The sequence below is a fragment of the Centroberyx affinis genome, unplaced genomic scaffold (genome assembly GCF_046629955.1).
Source record: "Centroberyx affinis isolate AG114_WGS23_722 - 3 ecotype Tasmania unplaced genomic scaffold, CSIRO-AGI_Caff_v1 ptg001532l_1, whole genome shotgun sequence".
Taxonomy (NCBI): Eukaryota; Metazoa; Chordata; class Actinopteri; order Beryciformes; family Berycidae; genus Centroberyx; species Centroberyx affinis.
In genome coordinates, this window is record NW_027279991.1 from 31,846 (window position 1) to 51,586 (window position 19,741).

General features: G+C 42.6%; 1 protein-coding gene across 1 annotated transcript; it reads right to left on the minus strand.

Moving 5' to 3' along the window:
* Positions 1-1,798: 1,798 nt before the first annotated feature.
* On the minus strand, positions 1,799-18,946 carry LOC139650694 (interferon-induced protein with tetratricopeptide repeats 1-like). The gene is made up of 10 exons (XM_071527439.1): positions 18,684-18,946; positions 14,985-15,164; positions 13,763-13,952; positions 13,192-13,383; positions 12,337-12,573; positions 11,421-11,559; positions 4,846-4,969; positions 4,219-4,360; positions 3,485-3,532; positions 1,799-2,390 (listed from the first exon to the last, which is right to left on the minus strand). Exons 1-10 carry the CDS (start codon positions 18,686-18,688, stop codon positions 2,193-2,195), a joined length of 1,455 nt encoding a protein of 484 aa, XP_071383540.1. The 5' UTR covers positions 18,689-18,946; the 3' UTR covers positions 1,799-2,192.
* Positions 18,947-19,741: the final 795 nt, after the last annotated feature.

A 19,741-nucleotide genomic window follows, 5' to 3' on the forward strand; every position in this document is an offset into this window, starting at 1 on the left:
AGTGAAGCCAGGATCGGTGTGATGTGGACTCTTTTTTTTTTTACATCTAGACAGCAATCTAGTCGCAGTGTTCTGTACAAGTTGTAAGTGGGAGATGGAAGACTGATTGATGCCAAAATAGAGTTACAATAGTCGAGTCGGGAGGATATTAATGCGTGAATTAATTTCTCCAGGTCTGAGAAGGACAGAAAGGGCCTGATTTTGGAAATAACCCAAAGTTGGAAGAAGCTAGATTTTAGAACTGAGCTGATCTGTTTTTCAAAATTCAAAGCGCCATCAAGTATCACCCCTAGGTTTTTGGCGTGTGGTTTAACATACCTGGATAACTGATCCAGGCTCTGGGTAATGGTATTAGTGGAGGCAGGGGGGCAAACAATTAAACCTCAGTCTTATTTTCATTTAATTGGAGGAAGTTCTGTGCCTTCCAGGATTCAATGTCCTCTAGGCATTCCAACAGTGTGTGTAGCTCAGCCTGGTTATCAGGTTTGAGTGGGAGGTACAGCTGTGAATCATCGGCATAACAATGAAAGCATATGTTGTATTTCTGAATAATTTTACCTAGTGGAAACATGTAAAGAGAAAACAGAAGGGGGCCCAAGATGGAGCCCTGAGGAACGCCCCAAGGAGTATAGGCAGGGGTGGAGAATGAGTTTCTGCCGCACCTGGTCAATAAGGATTGTGTGATCAACAGTAAAGAGGTCAGTAAAGCACGTATTTTGCTCTTGCGTCCTTAACTAACATCTAATATTTAACTAAAAGATCTTTGAATGAAAATGTTGTAGGAGACTTGGAGTTTGTCTTTTTTCTTCTGTTTCTTTTCTTCTCTGTTCTTTAGAGGGGGCAACGGAATCCTTTATTTAGTCTTTAAGTCATTTATCTGTCAAGACATTATTTCCTCCAATGATCTTCAGTTGTTTTTTGTCACAGAGACCTGGTTAAACCCAGGTGACTCCATCCCCTTAATAGAAGCCACCACCACCACCCAGAATAATGTTATTTAAGATGTTTTGCAAATAAATGTAGTTTAGTTAAAAGCTGAATTGGATCAGCAGCAGCTCCTCTAAGCTAAATGAGGTAAACCTGCTGAGTGGAGACTTTCCAGTTCAAATGCTGCAAACTGACCTGATTGGTTATGATGCGTTTTCTGGAGTTCACCCAAAAACCCGAGGGCCCGACTCAGACCTGAGTGGATCTCGGGTCCAGAATTGTAAAATTACTGGGACGGGTCCAAATTGATTGTTTCGGGTCTTGGGTGTCTGAAGCTACAGATGTCACATTGCCCCTCTCTAGAAAACATTGTTACCTTGCCTACAGTGATTTAAACACAACTGAATAGCCTAGGTGTGTTGATGTTGTCATCATTTAAACCAGTCAGATACGTTCGAGGAAGGAGGAAGTGGAATCAAATGCCACACCAGTCTGGCACACGCTTTTAAACATTTCTTGAAGTTGCTTTGGGGAAAGCACTATTATGTTTAACTTAAGCGTGTCACAGGTCTTTGCTGCCAGTTGAGAATGTTTAACACCATGGGAACAACCAAACAGATCATGGAGACATGCATGGATCGACCTTTTTACTACTTAAAAGACAAGATGAGAGCTATCTTCTACTTCTAACTAACTTTGATGCATGGTCTGTCATCAGAATATAGCCTAGACTTGGACCGGGAAAGTCATAGTTGTCCCATATAAATGGTTAAACACACAAACACACACACACATATTCCACTTGCAACCAAAGCCTAACATTAAAAGAAGACAAAACAATGCCAATATGTATGAAAAAATAAAAGCATTTTATTGAAACAGTATTGACCTGAGGAGCTTAATGCAAAGTATGCCCAGTGTAAACAATAAAAAGAAAGAAGAACACACAGTCTTTGTGTAGCTTCATTTATATGAGAAATAATAAAAAAAAAGATTTGTAAAGTACAGTGTGTATATACTACTGCATTGTAATATCTTATAAAAAAAAATCCTTACATCGTGGCTGGTTTCTAGCATATGATCTACTTGTAAAAAGCTGATTAAAATATTTCTGAAAATATTTTTGTATTTGTTTTTTTTTTTTGTTTTTTTTATGATAGTTTTATGATAGATAGACGTTTTTATGATATGGTTGGGCAGGGCCCTAGCGCCCTCTACTGACCAACCAACACAGATAATACATGATCTTTAAATGTGTTCTCAGGTCACTGCAGCTCCATGCACAGCTCAAAGACAGCAGACAGGTACTGGTCGTTGTTTGGGTCACGCTCCAGAGCTTTCTCATAGTATCCCACAGCTCTCCTCAGGGTGCCCTCGGCTCTGGCGACCCGCCCCAGCAGGCCGTAGGCCTCGCCATCATTGTCGTTTCTCGAGAGACGACGCTCTGCGATCTGCTTCAGTTTCTGGAGTAGAGGGGAGGAACAATATCTGAAGGTCAATTCCTGTTTATTGGAGATTAGATTAGATTAGAAACCAACTCACCCTTGTTCCCTGTATCCCTTCCCTTGGGTTTGTTGGCCTGCATTGTCCAACTGTAGACTTAATCACTTTGTTTATAAGGAAATTCTTGCTTTGCTTCCATGCTAGTTGTGCACTTATATCCACCAGAAAAGTGTTGGAAGACACTGTCTGCGCTCCCAGTCTGCTATCTGTCCCCAAAGCCTGTACTGAACTGGGAACAGGACCTTTAAAGTATGCTGCTCCCTCTGCTTGAAATTTGTTGCAAAATGATTTAAACCTTGGGGAACTGGTCTTAGGTGCTTGTTGAAGCTTGTTGGAGGAATTGGAGGGAGACACGTCAGGTTGTAGATGTTTTGATAGCTAGTCTGTTTGCTCCTGGACTTGATATTGACTTGCTTATTTTTAGCTATTGTTGCTTCAGATTGTGATTCTTATATTCACTCTTGTGATTTGAACTTTTATTGTCTGTAATTTTGTTACATGTTGTCTGTAACATGTTAACTGTACTGCTGCCTGTCCTTAACAGTAATGTTAACAGCAACTGTAATAACTGTAACTGCAATAGTAATGTTACAAATTCTTGAGCAGGGAAATTGGGGGAAATGATTAACCAGCATTTTGACACTTGCTCCTTTTCACACATGAGACCTGAATCATTAAATGTATGGAACAGGCGGCATGTGTGAAATGGAATAAAATCTCACAGGACTAACTTTTTTGTTATATAAGGAAATTTCAGTGGTCAGTAGCCAATAGAGCTGGACCACAAACTTTGAATTGATGGTCACAAGCTATTGAGAGGACAACAGAACTGTCTAATTTATAGATCTCTACTATGAATTTTGTCATTTATGTTTTTATATACATATATATGCAATATTTGTTTATGTTATTTTTACTTCAGGGTGGGATGGGGGTTTTCACAGGATTGAGTGGGGAGGGAGGATGGGTGGGTGATGTGCTCAAATGTTCATCTTACAACACTAGAACATGTTAAGTACAAATGCATCAACAGGTCTGAAAGACTGATGCTGACCTCAGCACACTGCCTCCAATCCCAAGTCTTCTGTGTTAACTGCAGACCCTGTTGAATAGAATAGAGCAGAATAAAACAGAATAAAGTAAAGAGATAACTCCAGAATGATTTTGTGCTATCAATCATTTCTAAGGATGGTACGACCTGCTTATCTCACGAGATGATTTGATATCGGGTTCACAAATCAATACAACCACAGTACGATGCAATAAAAAAGTCTGACTGCGCAGAATTATGTTTATCTTTCTTGTGATGGCATTGGCTTGCTAGAATGTAAACAACAATTTAAAAATATCAGTGCAAATAATATAATTTGGATGGAGAGCTTGTGAAACTGTGATGGTCAAGAGTCTCATTAGTGATTACTACAGCAGAATAACATGGAGCTGATATCACCATTCATGTTCCTGACAGCAGAATAACATGGAGCTGATATCACCATTCATGTTCCTGCCAGCAGAATTACATGGAGCTGATATCACCATTCATGTTCCTGACAGCAGAATAACATGGAGCTGATATCACCATTCATGTTCCTGACCCATGATACGTATTGTCACATTTTTGTATCGCGATATATTGAATTTCAATATATCATCCCGTACCTAATCACTTTGTAACGTTTTGGAAAGTGCTCCTTCACACACATTATTCATGTATCAGCAAACACACTCTCTCTCACACACACACACACACACACACACACACACACACACACACACACACAGGCCTACCTTGGTGTAGTGTGTGATGGCCAGGTCTTCCTTTCTGGCGTGGTACTGGTTGAACTGACCGTAGCACAGATGGACAAACTGACGAATGCTGGCCTTGTCATCTGATGACATTGCCAAGACTTTCTGGAACAATTCCTCAGCTCTGGAGAGAGCCAGAGGACAAATTTATAAATTCATACACACTTATGGATAGATGGATGGTGGAATGGATGAGACGGACAGACAGACGGATGGATGTTTTAATTAACTAAAAGACAGTCATTGGTGCTCTAAAACCCTTGGCTAAAGGACAGGACCAGAAAGACAGAAACTTAGTGCAGTGGTTCTCAACCTTTTTCATATCAAGGACCCCTAATTTAGTCCACATTAGGGCCACAGACCCCCATTTGATGAGATTTGACTATGACTATCTGTACTGTAGATAGAGAGATAACAATGAAACTATGATCAAAATAGTCATTCTAAAATGACAAAATAATGAACTGTAACAATTCATCAATTTGCTGGGGACCCCCTGGAATTCCCTCAAGGACCCCTGGTGGTCCCCGGACCCCACGTTGAGAACCACTGACTTAGTGTAGTGTGTATATTCACAAAATATAGACAGACAGACAGACAGACAGGTACCTGCTCATATTGTTGTCCTCTGCACACAGCAGTGCCAGCTCAGCCATGGCATAGACGAAGGAAGGCTTTAACCTGACGGCTTCCTTCAGGTGCTGACGCATCAGACCCGTCCACTGCCATATCTCTAGCATAGTATAGTGCAGTAATATATAGCATAATATAGTATCCTATAGTACAGTATAGTGCAGTAATATATAGCATAGTATAGTATATAGTATAGCACAGTACATACCACACCAAAAGGCAACTCCTGCAGTCAAACAACCAAGCAGGAGGGAGCAGAGGATCAAAGCCATAAGATGAGATCTTGGCAGGTGATGAAGCGATATCACAAGGCAAGTGAAGGCCTGGCTGAGCTCACAGATCCACTGAGGAAACAGGTGGGCAGTCTGCAGGAAGCAGAGAACCACCAGAAGGAGGGAGCTGGCCAGGAAAAGTTTTCTGAAACACCTGGATGGGTGTTTCACAGAGGTATATTTCAACCCTAAGGAAGAAGAGTCTAAGGACCTGTCACAGTTCTGCACCATGTCTCTCCTAAATGTGTCAGGGAAGACATTCACGGCTGTTATTGCGTGCAGGAAGACTCAGTGCATGATGAGGAATCAGTACAATGATACAGCAGTAAAAAATAAGGTGGAATACCAGGAATATCGGGGTGCCTGGAACATACTAGCACCCTCACCCAGGTCATCAGAGAGGCAAAAAATCACAAAGGAGATTTAGCAGTCCTGTGGCTAGATCTGTCCAACGGTTACGGCTCTATCCCACACCAGCTAGTCACCACCACTCTGAGGAAGACCGCTTTGATGGATTCAAGATGAGGTTCGTATTGGACAGTTAGACAATGGAATGGCAGACTGGAGGTAGGCCTGCCTTTATGGATGACATGACCATAACAACCTGGTCAGTTGTCCAAAGCAAGTGGATGCTGGAGGATCTTGAGAGGTTAACCACATGGGAAAGGATGACCTTCAAGCTAAGCAAGTCCAAGAGCCTAGTCCAGAAAGTAGGGTGGACAACAACACAAGGTTCAGAGTTGGTGGAGAATAAATACTAACACTCTCAGAAAAACCTAACCCGGGACGATATTTCGTGATCCAAAAACGTGACGATGGGCATCGTGGAGGTGAAAAATGGTCCGCGATATCAAGTAGCCTACAGCTTATCAATTAGCTGCGCCACCAAAATGTAGACTACTCTTTGTTTTCATTTACATACTTTAAACACCAGAGGGCGGAATCAGCAATCCTAGATCCTACTAGTTTGGTTTGCCTGACTGGCGTTATGACATCATTGACACCAACGTTCACCGACGTTCACTCGAGACCCGGATGAGCCAGGTGTGTAGCGTGCAACAGGAAATCGAAATACACCCATTACGTTTTATACGTTTTATTTTGGAAGAGACGGAGGTAAATGTTGTGAGACATTCTTAAATTTTCTATCCAGTCTGTTTCCTCAACATTGCGGTTGTTCCCATAGATATTAAACGGTTGTTCCTACCAGTTCTGCGGTCTCGACCCGGCCCAAATGTTGCGGTTGAAAGTATCAAGTCCATGCGGTGGAAAAAGAGAATATGACGCCGCTGTCTGTGGTGGTTTATTAAGATAGTGGTGTCGAGTAAACTGAAAACACAGGCAGTGGTAGCCGCCATATTGGTTTGAAGTAAACATTACTATGGTTACAGAGATTATCCGTACAGACACAGTGGTAATTTACTCCTCTCTGCTCCAGTGTGACCAGACAGATGCAAATTCATTCTTATTCATAAATTCGGTTGTCACTACCAAATTCTGGCAGTGTGTGTCAAAGGTGTCAGCTGCTGCCCGAAAATGTTGACATGCTAATTTTCTTCAAAAAAAAAATAAAATAAACATATTTGTTTGTCTGAACATATTTGTTGTTTTAATTTAAGTTTAAGTTTTGTGGCCTGCATGGCCAACTAAGGTGTTTGGAGAATGTTAGATCAACCATGTTCAGACATTGGCACAAATTATAAAGAGGACATCCTTGTTTAGACATTTTATTGTAATTTATTTTATTCAACAGATTCCATTATTTGCTTTTTGCACTGAAAAATATATAACAAAGAAAGAAACCATTATACAATAAACTGTAGGAATAGGTTAAACTTCAAGTTAAAAATTTTGTTTTTTTGACATTTTATGTCTAAACAATAAGCAAAGAATCTTCTACAGTCATTTGTTTCCATTTAAACTTTGTTAAAAATATCGTCATTGTATCGAACTGTGAAGCCTGTACCATGTATTGTACCGAACCGTGAGCTGAGTGTATTGTTACACCCCTAGTTGAAGCTACGGAGAGGAACATCAGTGGGTACCTGAGAATGGTTAGGAGTACTTAAGTGCATTAACAGCATTAATCTCTACAGCTCAGGGACCAAACTACAGCCACTAAGGGGACTAACCGAAGATTTCCAGGTGACCAAGGAGAGGCATGTGCTACTCCTGCAAGGAATAAGAACAGCTGGAACAGAAATCTGCACTAGACAGAAATGGTCAGCCGCAACAGTAGTCAAAGAGGCAGAGTCCAGGCTACAGGATTTGGCTGCATCCCATGGCTAAACTGGGGAAAGGCCAAACCAAGAGAGGAGAGATGGTGCAGGCAGAAATCCGGCACATGGTGGAGGAGGGGAAGCTGGCAAAAGCAGTTGGCATGAGACAGCAAGGGAAGTGGATGTGGTGGAAAGGAGCCAAAGGAAGAAGGATGATGTGGGCGGACATTTGGTCATGTGGACATGTAAATGCATGAAAATCCAGGGAGGACCAAGGCACATCCAGTTTGTCAGGAGTGAAGACAACCGCTCGGAGACCCCCAACACCACACAACACAACCCAAGTTCTGCAGAACAGTAGGGCAGGAGAGGGTGTCACAATGGCTCTGGCTGAACACGGAGGAGCAGTGGAACAGCCACCTGACTCAGGTTGGGCTTGATCACCCCGACTTGCGCACCTTGCAGAAGATGTTGTGATAGTGCTGAAACATCTGATAAAGAAGGGACTCCCCTAAGAATGAGCCAGGAAGCAGCTAATCCATCCAGCTGTATGTAAGTAAAGTAAATTGTACAATTAATTGTGCAGCCCTAATATAGTATAGTATAGTATAGTATAGTATAGTATAGTACAGGATAGTGTGGTATAGTGCAGTATAGTATGTGACGACCCCACCCACTCTGTCTACTGGCCCTACCTTCCTTGTGTTTTTCGCTGTTCAGGAGTGGGGCTGGTGGACAGAGCTGGGTGGATCGTTAGAGAGGTCACTCTAGAAAGTACTGGTTTCAGTCCAAATGACCTAGTGTTTGGTCATACTTTACGGGGTCTACTCACAGTCTTAAAAGATGATTGGAAAATGGCTGAGTCTCCCACCAATATGATTGCGTATGTGAATGATTTTAGACAATGCTGTATGAGGCAAACAAAATGGCACAGGCAAAATTGCAGAGATCCCAGGGCCGAATGAAAAAACTGGCCCTGACCTTGGCTTTGATCCTGGCTTTGATTTGGGCACTCAAAAACTTCAAAGTCTATGTGGGAGGGGGAATGGCCCCCCTAGTGGTCTACACTGACCCCAATCCCCTCACTTTCCTTCACTTGCTGCAGAATCCTAACCAGAGTTTGATGCAGTGGTGCCTTTTCATTTGATGTTAAACGTGTAAAGGGCTCTGAGAACATCACGGCGGATGCGCTTTCCCATGCGCTTCTGACTTAATGTTCATTCTGTTGAAAGTGTTGTCCTGCTTCTTTGTCCCGCCTGCTCTCCCAGCATTTTTTTTAATCGTGCATTAGGTGCCATAGAGACCCTGTCTCCTTAGACACCTTCTCTAAATTAGTACTTCCTCTAAAGCCACAACCAGCTTATCTGAGGAACTTCTCCCGATATTAGGCCCCTCCCTACTCAACATCATTAACACCTCTCTCTCCTCTGGCATTGTGCCCTCCTCCTTCAAATCAGCCGTAATTAAACCTCTGCTCAAAAAATCTAACCTCGATCCTGATGTTTTTAATAACTCTAGACCAATCTCCGATCTCCCCTTCCTCTCTAAAGTCTTGGAAAGAATAGTTTCTACCCAACTAACTGACTACCTCTCATGCAATAGTCTTTTCGAACCTTCTCAATCTGCCTTTAGGTCTCTCCATAGCACTGAGACTGCTCTCACTAAAGTGGTAAATGACCTACTCCTCGCCTCAGATTCCAACTCTTCTTCTGTTCTTATCTTACTTGATTTGAGTGTGGCATTCGATACAGTCGATCATAACATTCTCCTAAACCGCTTAGCGAGCTACGTGGGCATCTGCGACTGCGCTTTCCTGGCTAAATTCCTACCTATCTGATAGAACGCATTCTGTCTCACATTAAAATTCTATATCTGAATACTCTAAAGTGAACTTTGGCATACCGCAGGGCTCTGTGCTGGGGCCTCTGCTTTTCTCCATTTTCATGCTACCTCTTGGTGAAATTTTCCGCAGCTATGGTATTAAATTTCACTGTTAGGCGGACGATACTCAAATTTACATACCAATTAGACCTGACGACCATTCACAACTTGCAAACCTAGAATTATGCCTAATCACTGTCACAAATTGGATGTCTCAAAACTTCTTGCGACTAACTGCCAACAAAACTGAGATGCTAGTTGTTGGCCCAAAAACCCAACTGCCTCTTGTTGCAGATTGCTTAATTACCCAGAGTCCCACAGTTAGAAACCTTGGCGTTAATTTTGACGCAGCTCTCTCATTCGATGCTCACATTAAGGAAATCACTAAGATAGCATTTTTTCACCTTCGCAATATCTCGAAAATTCGCTCCCTGCTAAATACGGCGGATGCTGAAACCTTAATACATGCTTTTGTTTCATCAAGACTCTATTATTGTAATGTCTTACTCTCTGGCCTACCTAACTGCAGTATTAAAAAACTACAACTTGTGCAAAATGCTGCCGCCAGAATACTAACCAGAACTAGAAAATTTGACCACATTACTCCAATCCTAAACTCCCTTCACTGGCTCCCAATTCAAGCCAGATCTGACTTTAAGGTGCTTCTGTTAGCTTATAAATCGTTACATGGGCTTGCACCATCATATCTTTCCGACCTCATCATCCCTTATATTCCCCCTCGTGCCTCTGATCACAGGACGCTGGCTACCTGACTGTCCCTAGAATCAAGAAAAACTCAGGCAGTAGGAAGGCAGTAGAGCGTTCTCCTACCAAGCTCCTGTCTCTGGAACCAGCTACCTCTTACAGTCAGGGAAGCTAATTCTGTCGAAATCTTCAAATCTAGACTCAAAACCTATTTATTCTCGCAATCATACGACCTATCTTAGCACCGTTGGCTTGGGTTCGACACAGTCTATTCTCTTACCCTAGCCTAGACAGTATTTATATAGGAATTTGCCGTTGGGAACATAGCATAGGGCTGCCTCCTGGTTACACTGTGTCTAATCACTTTCTATCTGATGTCTGTACGAGTGTTTCTGTGCCCAAATGTGTCTGGGTTTTGTGCTGCTCTGCACAGCTCTGTGTGTGTGTGTGTGTGTGTGTGTGTGTGGCTGGTTTTCTCCTCCCTTTCTCAGATTCCCATATAATCTTCTAGCTGTCAACAGACAGGTACTGCCCCAGCTCTGATGGTCGTCAGTGCCGGCCTCAGTCCCATCCCTGATGCTGCTCCCACCTATCGTGTCTCTGACCCTGTGTGTTCTGTGTGCAGCTGTTTTCTCCCCTTCCTCTGTACGTGTGTGTGTGTCTGGGTGTGTTGTGTGTGTGTATGCAGCTTCCTCTCTCTCCTCTTCTCTGACTCCAGGTCAGTGTCCTACCTGGCAGTGACGGGTGCTGCCCTGGCTCTTCGTCGTCAGTGCCGCCCTGCTCTTCCCTGCTGCTGTTCCCACCTGGACGCTGAATTACGACTGCTGCCCTCGTCTTACTGAATTTTTTGCACTGACCTCACCCCCTTCTCATCGCCGCATGCTGCCTCTGTTTGTTTTTGACTCTCTCTGTTTTCTCCTGTCATTATTGTTGCCCATGTCTGTCAATGTTTTGCCCGGCATCTATTGCACGTTAAGCCGTCCCGGGGGGGGGGGGATCCCTATTTGCCTCAGCCTGCCCAAGGTTTCTTCCAAGTTTTCACACTAAGGTTTTTCTTGGGAGTTTTACCTTGTGTGCATTAGGGTCTAAGGCTGGGGGTGTTGGGTAGGTTAGGCTGTAGAATAGGTAGATTGCTAGACATAGCTAGATAGCGAGACACATTCTCTGTAAAGTCCTCTGAGACATGCTTGTGATAAAGGGCTATATAAATAAATGAACTTGAACTTGAACTTTTTTTTCCTGTTTCCTCTTAAAGTGCTTCCCAGGTACCGAGGTTGCTGAGGGGCCAGTTGGTGAAACGCACTGAAGGGAGCCAGCAAGAAGAAGCAGCCCTTTCAAGTCCTGTCAACAAATCCAGCTAACGATCCACCCAGCTCTGTCCACCAGCCCCACTCCTGAATGGGGAAAAACACAAGGAAGGCAGGGCCAGTAGACAGAGTGGGTGTTGTCGTCACAAGTATGTAAGTGTGCGTACCTTGGTTGCGGTAGGGCATTCTGAACAGAGCGTTCCTCTTCTTCTTATAGCAGAGAGCCAGCTGATTATGGATAAAGGCCGACTGGCTGCTCCTCTGCAGCACTCGCTTCAGCAGTATAATAGACCGATCCACCTGACCCTGGAACAGTAACATACTTAGTATTTCATAAACATGATAAAGGATCATTTCTGCATTCTTTTCAAGTGATATTGAGAGCCTTCTTGGGTCAGAAACAAACAGAAATTATACTTTAGTCTATCCATCCAGCCATCTATCCATTTTGAAGCCGCTCATACTGGCCAGGGTCAAGGTGGTGGTTCCCCAGTAACTTCCTCCAGCTCATTCTGGGGTGTTCCCAGGCATGCTAGGAGATGTGGTCCCCCCAGTCCCCCCAATGTCCTGGGTCTATCTTGGGATCTTCTCCCAGTCGGCCATGTCCAATACAATACCAAAGGGAAGCACCTCGGTGGCATCCTTACCAGGAGGCTGAACCTCCTCAACTCGCTCCTCTCAGTGTGGAGGAGCAGCAGTTTCTGGATCACTGAGCTCCTCACCCTGTCACCTTGAGGAGAAACCTAATTACTGAGGCTTGTAACTGTGCAACTTACTCTTTGGCCTCTACCCTGAGCTTGTGACCATAGCTGAGGGTTGGACCAAAGAAAAGTGAGAGATCTGTGTCATGGGAATGTTGTGGCCACAATTTACTAATTTGTGGAAATTCTTTATCCTGCTATCCTTTACAAAGTATCATGATTTTGTACTGATAGAGTTTGTCAAAATGTGTTGATTGGTGTGAGATATGATGGATGGATGGACAGAGTCTGAATCCATTGTTCCCCTCCCCCACAAAGATGAAATCATCAACTACATAACTACATGAATAAATACAGAGTCAGACAGACAGTTTGAGGCTACCTGTTGGCGGAGATATTTGGCAATGTAGCGGGTCACTTGAGGGCAGTCAGGACTGATCTCCAGTGCTTTCTCTGCCAGAGGTTCAGCTTCTTTGTTGTTCTCTTCTTGCGGGTAGAAGGAGAGATTCAGAGCCAGCAGCGCCAGCAGAACGGCGTCATCAGGGTTGATCTCCAAGGCTCGGCGAAGCTGCTTGACGACCGGGGACTCCTCAGCTTCCAGAGATGTTTCTTTATCAATCTGGAAATCAGACTTCAGTCAGCTTGCTGTAGAGAATCCCTGGACTACACATCTATACTTCAACTTCCATGTCAGAGAAACCTTCTTTTAATTATTATTTTTTTGTGTTTTTATTTCAAACTGACCAAATCTTAACATTGCATTTGAATGACTGATTGACTGATAGATTGATCAAGTGACTGATCGATCAATTAATTGAATGTACCTGTTTGGTACAGTCAGGGGCTATAGCATAGGTGATATTCCTTTCAATATTATAATGAAAAAACATGAAAAAAGACAGCATCTCATTTTCAACCAATTTATTTTTTGCCCATGACTGCTAACGTGTTTCGGTATTACACCTTCATCAGAGCATCAAGATAATATCAAGCCACAACACCTTTTATACATGCTGTATACATTTGTGTTACACCTGCCAGGGGCAGTGCAGTGAACCAGAACTACCCACAGTGAATCACTGAAGTCCAGCACCCAGCTACAATGTAGCCTTTTGTGAGGAAACACACCTGTATCTATTCTATATCCGATATTCTTTTTAATGTCATCACATTGGTGAATTGGTTGACAGACTGATTAACTGATTCATAAACTGATCGATCAATTAACTGACTGTACCGGTACAGTGCGGTAGAGGGCGATAGCGTAGCCGGCGTTCCACTCGCGGTCGTCAGGCTGCAGCTCCAAGGCTTTGAGGAAGCAGTCGATGGCTTTGTGGTAGTAGAGTCTAAAGAACCTGAGGAAGGTCCAGGCCTTCTCTCCATACACCTCTGGGTGGAGAACTGTGGAGGAACCGGTAGGGTACTTCACCTGGAGGGAGGGAGGTAGAGAAAGAGTTAAAAGTTTAAAAATCAAATCCATACAGCATGGATTGCAAAATTACAATTTCCCATTTGGCAGACGCTTTTATCCAAAGCAACCCTAGAGGCAGGCATAGAGGCAGGTAAAGATTTTTCTTTTTTTGGATTACACAGTCCATCAGGTGAGAAGATGTTCGCTAAAGAGCAGGGTCTTTAGCCTTTTCTTAAAGATTGAGAGGGATGGGGTAATCTAGATGTAGACACAAGTAAATGGGCTGTAACCCTAAATGACCCCGAACTTTTAGAGTTACAGCCGAACGGATTCTCCTCATTCTCCTCAAAACTGTGTGTGTGTGTGTGTGTGTGTGTGTGTGTGTGTGTGTGTTTACCAGTATGTCCTCCACCCTGAGGCAGTATGTGTCTGATTGTGTGAAGTCTCCAGTGTGGTAGCTCAGCCAGGCCAGGTCTCCATACGTCACGATGAGCCGCCGCTCACTCTCCTCACCAAAACACTCTCTGGTCTTCTCTTCTGATTGGCTGAGGAGAGACATCGCCTCCTCTGGTTTATCCTGAAGATACCTGAAGACAGAGATGAGGATGGCAGATGTTGGTTGCAGATTAGTTTCAACTTATCTTATCTTACTCTTATGTGCCCTCAAAGCCATTTTGCATTCTCAAGTCTGTCACTTTGGTCACTTTAAAGGTGCTATGTGTATAATTTTAACATCAGTATATTGCAGGAACAGCTAAGATCCTGCGCAGAACCCTCAAACTTCCAGGCCTCTGGTGGAGGACCCGAGACTGAGGAAGATACACAAACCACCCACATGGGTACCCAGACCAGCTGTTCCAAGGACTGTACTCCTCTGGATGGAGATCCCAGATGTTGTTCATAGAATCTGTTGGAGCCCTGAATGCTCCGACCACCACTATCTGGTTTTGAAGTATCACTTGCCTTTTGAAAATTGTGTCTGTTATTGAATTACAGGGGGCTTACAAAAGTAAACAAGGATACATGTTTTGTTTATTTACAGGCTACTTAATTTATTTAGGCCTATATGTCATTATTTAAAGAGACAGAGAGAGAGGGAGGGAGAGAGAGATATCTAGGTCCCCTAGGCTTTCCTATTTATTGCCTGATCACAAGTCACGACTCTTGCTGAGAAAACAAATAAACGTGACCGCTTTGATATGAGGGAGTTTGTGAAGAAAGAGAGAAAGTGAAAAAGAAGGAAGATATAAAGTTAATCCCTGATGTGGAAAAGTACAGTGAGCTGTCAGCATTGTATTTAACAATTTCTAGTTTAAGACACAATGGATGAATTAAAGACTCATAGTTTAAGTTTAACAACATGATTACCAACCCATAGTTTCAGAAATAGTTCATTAATAAAATTCCAACCCATAGTTTGCAAAACAATGGATTAATTAACACTGTGACTCTCCTCTGTCATACACCTCTTCCTCCTCAGTAATATCTCACCTCCTCCACAATAATTTACCACCTTCTCCTGAGTAACATACCACCTTTTCCTCCTCAATAATACACCACCTCCTGCTCCTCAGTATATTCCTGTATGAAAAAACAAATCTATCTGAAACTCACTGTACCTGACATAAGCCAGGTAGCTGTAGTAGTGAGCAACGGCGCCCCGCTGTCCCAGCCCCAGATCTATTTGTTCCTGGAGTCCTGTGCTAAGACCTTCCAGATCCAGGTCTTCCTTCTTCAGATCCCAGGTGAACCGACTCTCCAACGGCAGCAGCCTGGAGTGCAGATCACTGCAAGTGTCACTGAGAGAGAGAGAGAGAGAGAGAGAGAGAGAGAGAGAGAGAGAGAGAGAGAGAGGAGAGCAGTCCACTGTCAGTTACTAACAAAAACACATACACCGATACAAGGATTTGGGATCTATTAAAGGTTCTACTTAAATGTTGATCATCTCACTGCTGTGATTTACATTGATTGTTTCATATACTTCATTGTTTTGGAAAAAATGTTTTCAACATTCATGCCAATAAAGTTCGTTAAATTGAAAAATTGAATTGAAAAGAGAGAGGGAGGGAAAGGGAGAAACGGATGAGAGGAAAGAGAGGGAGGGATAAGGGGGTGGAAGGAGAGATAAATGGAAGTTGTGTGCGTAGCGTATTCGAACCACACCCGCCCGACCCGTCCTCAATATTACCTCCGGTCGACCCTAACCTGCCCCACCTTCGGATTCGGATAAAGCCGTGGGACCCGCATGTTTTGGATTGATCCGCGCATCATCTTACCCAACAACACAGCATACGCCATGAGTCGCCTGAGGGTGCTGTGCCAAACCCTCAAGAAGTGTCCAGAGATGACAGTCCACTTCACTGACTTCATTCTAGAGATACTTGACAGCCATCATGCAGAGTTGGCCCCTCCCCTACAGGAGGACGGGGAGTCCTGGTATCTGCCGTCATTTGGAGTGTATCATTCGCAGAAGCCGGAGCAAATCTGTGTTTTCCTCAAGTGCCCAATGTGATGACGTCTCCCTCGAAGACCTGCTGCTCTCTGTTTATATAGCCAGTTATCACAAGCATGTCTCAAAATGGCTTACACACATATAGGTCATATACCATACTATGTCAATTACAGTAACTCTCACATTCACACTTGTGGCAAATTAAGAGTCTCCAATTCACCTGACCTGAATGTCTTTGGACTCTTAAGAGGAACCCAAGACCTTCTTGCTGTGAGGTGACAGTGCTAACCACTGAACCACCGTACCAACTGGGGGCGTCCTGATGAGGTTCAGGAAAGAGCTGACAGCCACCAAATGTGTCATTGTTTTCTGGTGTGTGAGGACTGCAGGGATGTGTTCTGCTTCCTTTGGCTCCGTGACAAGGACCTGAGCAAGGAGGTTGTTGACTATATAATGAGAGTGCACTTTTTCAGAAATCACCCATCGCCAGCGGTGGCTATCTACGGGCTTAGGCGAGCTGCATGAGAGGAGGAAGCGCTATGCGACAGTTCATTGGAAGAGATTTCTACGTAGATGATGCTCTAAAGTCAGTCTCTACAGAGGAAGCTGTCAAAGTTCTCAAAGGAGCACAGGAGATGTTAAAGGTGAGAGGTAACCTCAGGGGTTTTGTTTTTGCCCTGTTCCAAGTTTCTTAGCAGTGTAACTCCAAAGTTATGAATGAATCTGCATGAAACTTTGTGGAAAGTTTGGTCATGGAGCAAGGAAGAACTGATTCACTTTTCACACCGACTGGCCAAAGGGGGCGTGGCTTCTCATAAAAACGTGTATACCTTCTGAACGGATTCATGCAACACCCTGAGCTAATGAAAGATGAGTGGCAGCTGGTGCACCGCGGGAAGGCAGGGCTGATTACAGATAGAAGACAGGCGTGTAATGGCAGGAGACAGGGGAACCTGGTGGACGAGACTGGAACGACAGGGCCTGGAACTAAACACGACACACAAGACAGACTGAAGAGGGGCAAAGGGAAATGAGAGAAAGCTGGACAGGACAGGATCGTGAGTTGGAGCTGGAACTGGCTGAAGTTGTGACAGGCGGTGGGCGTGGCTTCTCATAAAAATGTACATAACGTACAAACTGATTCACGTGACACCATCAAACTGTGGGAGCCTATCAGCAGACAGGAGGAGAGACAAACCCTCCATTATTGGCCCAATCAAACAACAGAGAGGCACTGGAGAGCTCGTTTAGACAGAACCAAACCTTGGTCAAGTGGTAGAAGGGCAGCACTAATGGAACCTTAACAGATATAATAATGATAATAACAATAATCACAATCATAATAAGCAGCAAAACACAGTTACAAAGAGCCAAAATACAAAGTCCAAATGCAGTAATAACTACAAAAAGAGAAAAAGTAAAATAACAACAGCAGATAGAGAGCTGATTGGTCATGTGGTGTTGAGATAATCAGATAAAATGATTAAAGTGTGTAGAATGTGAACAGGCAGATCTGATGTCCCATTCAGGCCCAGTCAGGAAAATGTGAAACAAGTTGGTAACGTGGCATGGAAGAAATTATTAACTTTTGGTGAAAATCTAATGTGTGGAACTGGAATATACTCACAATTGCATACTTAACTAATAATAATTAACTCTACTGAGTGCCATCTAGTTTTATGTGAGTACTTTACCAAGAGGATAAAACCAGATGACCCCCCCCCCCCCCCCAAGTGATAATTTAGTGCCACAGATAATGGTCTGTCTCAAAGAAAAGTTTGTTTTACCTTAACTTTGTTACCTTAAAATGGATGAAAAAAGAACTGAGACTATTTTTTCCAAAAGACAATTTAACTCTCCAAAAAAGTTTTACAAATGTTTACAAAATGTATGTATGCTAAGCCTGTTTATTTTGTACATGGACTAATTTAGAATATGTTTTATTATTGATGATGAATGGTTAAAACATAGAGACAGCTGTTGGCATGATGAGGAAGGCTGAACATCGCACAAGATGGAGGATGAGAAGATGAGCAGGTCGGCAACAGGAAGAAATGAAACTAACACAACTAACATGTAACTACTGGTGTGTTCCCATGTTACTGCTTTAAATGAGCATGCATACATAATTCATTAGCATTATAATTACCAGTGGCTGACAGGGAGGTAATGAATACATAAACTGTGACACAGTGATAAATTTAAATAAATGATTAGCCAGTTAACATGTCGTTCTTGATTCATTAATAAGTCCTTAATCAGCATAGTAATATTGACTAAGAGGTAGTGAGTAAATCATATTCAGTGATTAGTTAACAACATAATTAAACATGAACTAGTAGCCTAATTGTAAAATGTTACCGGAATATTATACTTTTACTGTGATAACTGTATAGTAAGTCAAATAAGTCAAAGCGTTTATTGTCATAAGCAAAAAACAAGTTTCACCTACAATGAAATTCTTCCTTTGCCTTCCACTCTGAATGCCATTTATCACACAAGGTATTAAAAAAGTAGAGATAAAATAGTAATATATAATAATAATAATAATAATAATAATAATAATAATGATAAATATCCAAAGAACACTATGTGCAATATACAGAGAAGTGACAAAATGTTCGTGCAAAAATTCTGCATGCAGACAGTGGGTAAATGTCTGTGGGTGTGCAGTGTGGAGTGTGTGTGTGTATGTGTGTGTGTGTGTGTGTGTGTGTGTGTATGTGCGTGTGTGTGGAGGAAGAGGGGGGGCAGAGTGTGGCTTCCTGTGTAATGAGGTGGGAGATGAGTAGCTGCCCTTCTAAAATCTATCACAGGATTACTGTCGTTTGTTTTCCTATCAGCTGATAAACGGAAGCAAACTCACCTCATTTTGAATTATTCACCGTTCAGGATCCGAAAAATCTGTAAAAAACTTCAGATCCTCAAAAAACTTCTGATGCACAGTGGAGAGAAGCGAGATGAAGTCTAACTGGGGCTACAGTCACGATGATGATGATGATGATGATGATGATGATAACTGGAAACAAAAGTGAAGTGTTGTATGTCTTGATAAACTGTCTGGTCCGTCAGCACAACATCATCCTGCAGAGACTCAGTAGAAACTGAATAGAAACTCCGTGCAGACAACAGACAGACAACAGACAGGCGAAATGGAAACCGATATTTTACAGAGAGGTTCGCGGTCTCCTCACGTTTCCGGAGATAAAAAGCCCGTCACCATGGTTTCCGTGGTAATGATGCGCACCGACTGTTTATTTTGAAAGACAATGATTCACACAATAACCACACGTGCAGTTTCAACTAACTTTGTAGGACAATAAAACGTGTTTCCATTATTTTTCGGTTGCCTATAGTTTGTTGTACTTGATTAAATTGAGCGACTGCATTTACTCTACAGCCCACCTGCTGTGCAGTTACAGTAAAGCAAAAATGAGAAAGCTTCAGGTGGCGTTTAATGACGCATTCAGAATCTTGCTTAAGCTCCAAGATGGACAAGTGCAAGTCATGTTTTTTTTTATTTATTTATTTTTATTTACTTAACAGAAATAACAATACAACATAAAACACAAAGAAAAACACTGTAAACATAACAAATGTAAAACAAAATATAAAAACTAGAGAGAATGGAGGTAGAGAAAGTCTAACTGATATAAACAAATGCAGGTATAGTCATATAGGCTTGTATATAAATAAAACATATAAAATTATATAAAAGAACAGAACATAATATAATACTATATATTACAGTTTTATAAATAAAACCATCACACAAGGCAAACAAAAAATAAGAAATAAAAACATAAGAGTGCAAGTCATGTTTGTGACTAGCAATGTCCCCACCTTCCAAGCCGACACAAAGTGACACAAAGTGACACAAAGTGACACAAAGTGACACAAAGTGTTCCTCTTGTTTCTGGAAAC

Excerpts from the sequence above, each read along its gene's own strand:
- LOC139650694 (XM_071527439.1), bottom strand. Across the intron at positions 13,384-13,762 it reads TCAGGGTGGAGGACATACTG|GTGAAGTACCCTACCGGTTC; the intron begins GTAAACACACAC and ends CCCTCCCTCCAG. Across the intron at positions 4,970-11,420 it reads AATGCCCTACCGCAACCAAG|AGATATGGCAGTGGACGGGT; the intron begins GTACGCACACTT and ends ATACTATGCTAG.